This window comes from Anarrhichthys ocellatus, unplaced genomic scaffold (assembly GCF_004355925.1).
Source record: "Anarrhichthys ocellatus isolate YVR2014 unplaced genomic scaffold, GSC_Weel_1.0 scaffold18, whole genome shotgun sequence".
NCBI classification, from domain to species: Eukaryota; Metazoa; Chordata; class Actinopteri; order Perciformes; family Anarhichadidae; genus Anarrhichthys; species Anarrhichthys ocellatus.
Window position 1 is genome coordinate 4,634,216 of NW_022280048.1, and position 2,023 is coordinate 4,636,238.

Consider the following 2,023-nt stretch of genomic DNA (forward strand, 5'->3'; position numbering starts at 1 on the left):
GAGAGAGAGAGAGAGAGAGAGAGAGAGAGAGAGAGAGAGAGAGAGAGTCCATCTGTTCAGAGTTGAACCTTTTTCATTCCTCCGACAGCTTTGGCTCGAGGCATTATGTGTTTTTGGGGTTGTCCGTCCATCCGTCACCGTCCCATTCCTGTGAACGCAATACATCAGGAACGCCTGGAGGGAATTTCTTCAAATTTGGCACAGACTTCCACTTGGACTCGAGAATAAACTGATTGTGGGTCAGAGGTCAAAGTCACTGTGACCTCACGTCCGTCCCATTCTTGTGAATGCGATATCTCAGGAAGGCCTTGAGGGACTTTCTTCAAATTTGCCACGAATGTCCACTTGGAGGAATTTAATTGATTAGAATTTGGTGGTCAAAGCACACAGTGACCTCAAAAACATGTTTTTATTACTCAGGAATTGGAAAGCTAATTGTTACAACTCAACACAAATGTTTACCAGGATACAATGATGAAGTGATGTCATTTTGGACAGACAATAGATGTAAGCTGAAACAACTACGAGGCAGTAATTCTATATTTTTGTTTTACTTGAGGAGCTCAGAGTGTTCCTCCCAAAAATGCGAGAAATGTCGGGTGGGTGAAACACGAGGTGCCCAGCGCATACAAGCACCACTTAGAAAACACTTAGTCCTTACTTTTTTTCTGTTAGTGTTAGTGAACGAACTTGGATCTCTTGACTCACATACATGATATAGTGCAGTATATAGTTTAGTAAACACTAGTGCAGATCTTGTGTATCTGTATGTCTATTAATGTACACTGCACTTTTTTTTTTTTTTATCTGTACATCACATTAATCCCTCGTTTTGTGTCTGTTTTGTGACATAGGTTCCTCCAACATCATTGTGTCCCACCTTCTGGTGGCAGAGCCAGAAAAGCTATTTGCCATGCCGGACCCTCTGCAGCCAGACACAGCCCAGCGCACGCTCACCACCCTCTGTGACCTCGCTGACCGGGAGCTGGTTGTCATCATTGGCTGGGCCAAACACATTCCCGGTATGTGATGCTCAGAGTGTGAAATAGGGGAGGAGAGCATGGCAGCAGAAGAAGAGATGTATTCTCATCAGGCAGAAATATGCTTTCTTTTTTGTTCAAATAGTTTTTATAGGTGAAAAACGATAAACACACTGCTGGTTTGACAGGTCACTAGTTTTCATATTTTCTTTCTCACATCAATCCTTCCACCCGCCCGACCCCGGCACATCTGCATCAACATGCATTACAGAAGAGAGAGCAGAATAGATCCACATACTGTATATACACGTATAAATATTATATTATATACAATCCAAATAAAGAGAAATACATTTATATAAAAGAAAATAAATAGATGGAAAAATAAATTAAATAAAAATAAAAATTGCTGCTTCAACCAGTTTATATTGAGCTATGGAGTTAAATATGTTGATATCAATCGGGGGCCTGCCACAGGCCGATGATATGGTGTTGAAACATAAGCAATCAGTCAGGAGGGAGAACAGGAATGCCATTAAAATAGTAGACAAAGGGTTGCCACTTCTTTAGAAGCTTAAAGTTTAAAAAGGACCTCTCACAAGGATTCTTGAGGGGGCCCGAGAGAGGAATCAAACTTTGCATGCACGAAGTGAGGGACCTGAAGATAGCGGAACCGATTTGATTTGAACGTTGCAGATTAAATTTAAGACATTATGAGTCAGCGCTAGAAAGAATATCATCATAGAGGTCTTTTGAAGCGGCTGATAATCCTGACTCTTATAAAGGGCCTGTGTGAACCTGATTCTGATGGCTGAACAGCCCAGTTGAGAGGTGCAACTAATCGGTAAAACAAAATGTCTGCTGAAAGTTCAACTGAACCGATGCAGTGCTTGACTGCATTACAAACTACAGTCGGTTCACCAGCTGCCTACAGCATGCAGCCCATTATTTGGCCACTGTAAAGACACAGCGCCTTCTGTGTCAGTCGACATTTAAACTCTCTCTCTCTCTCTCTCTCTCTCTCTCTCTCTCTCTCTCTCTCT

At 42.1% G+C, this 2,023-nt stretch overlaps 1 protein-coding gene across 3 annotated transcripts in view; it reads left to right on the plus strand.

The window, feature by feature from the left end:
- The window catches only part of esrra (estrogen-related receptor alpha), a 16,201-nt gene that overhangs the window by 9,409 nt on the left and 4,769 nt on the right, over positions 1-2,023 (plus strand). For all 3 annotated transcript variants that reach the window (XM_031857142.1, XM_031857141.1, XM_031857143.1), the window contains exon 6: positions 855-1,022. In XM_031857142.1, coding sequence (XP_031713002.1) covers positions 855-1,022 — 168 coding nt within the window. The remainder of the gene's footprint in view (positions 1-854; positions 1,023-2,023) is intronic.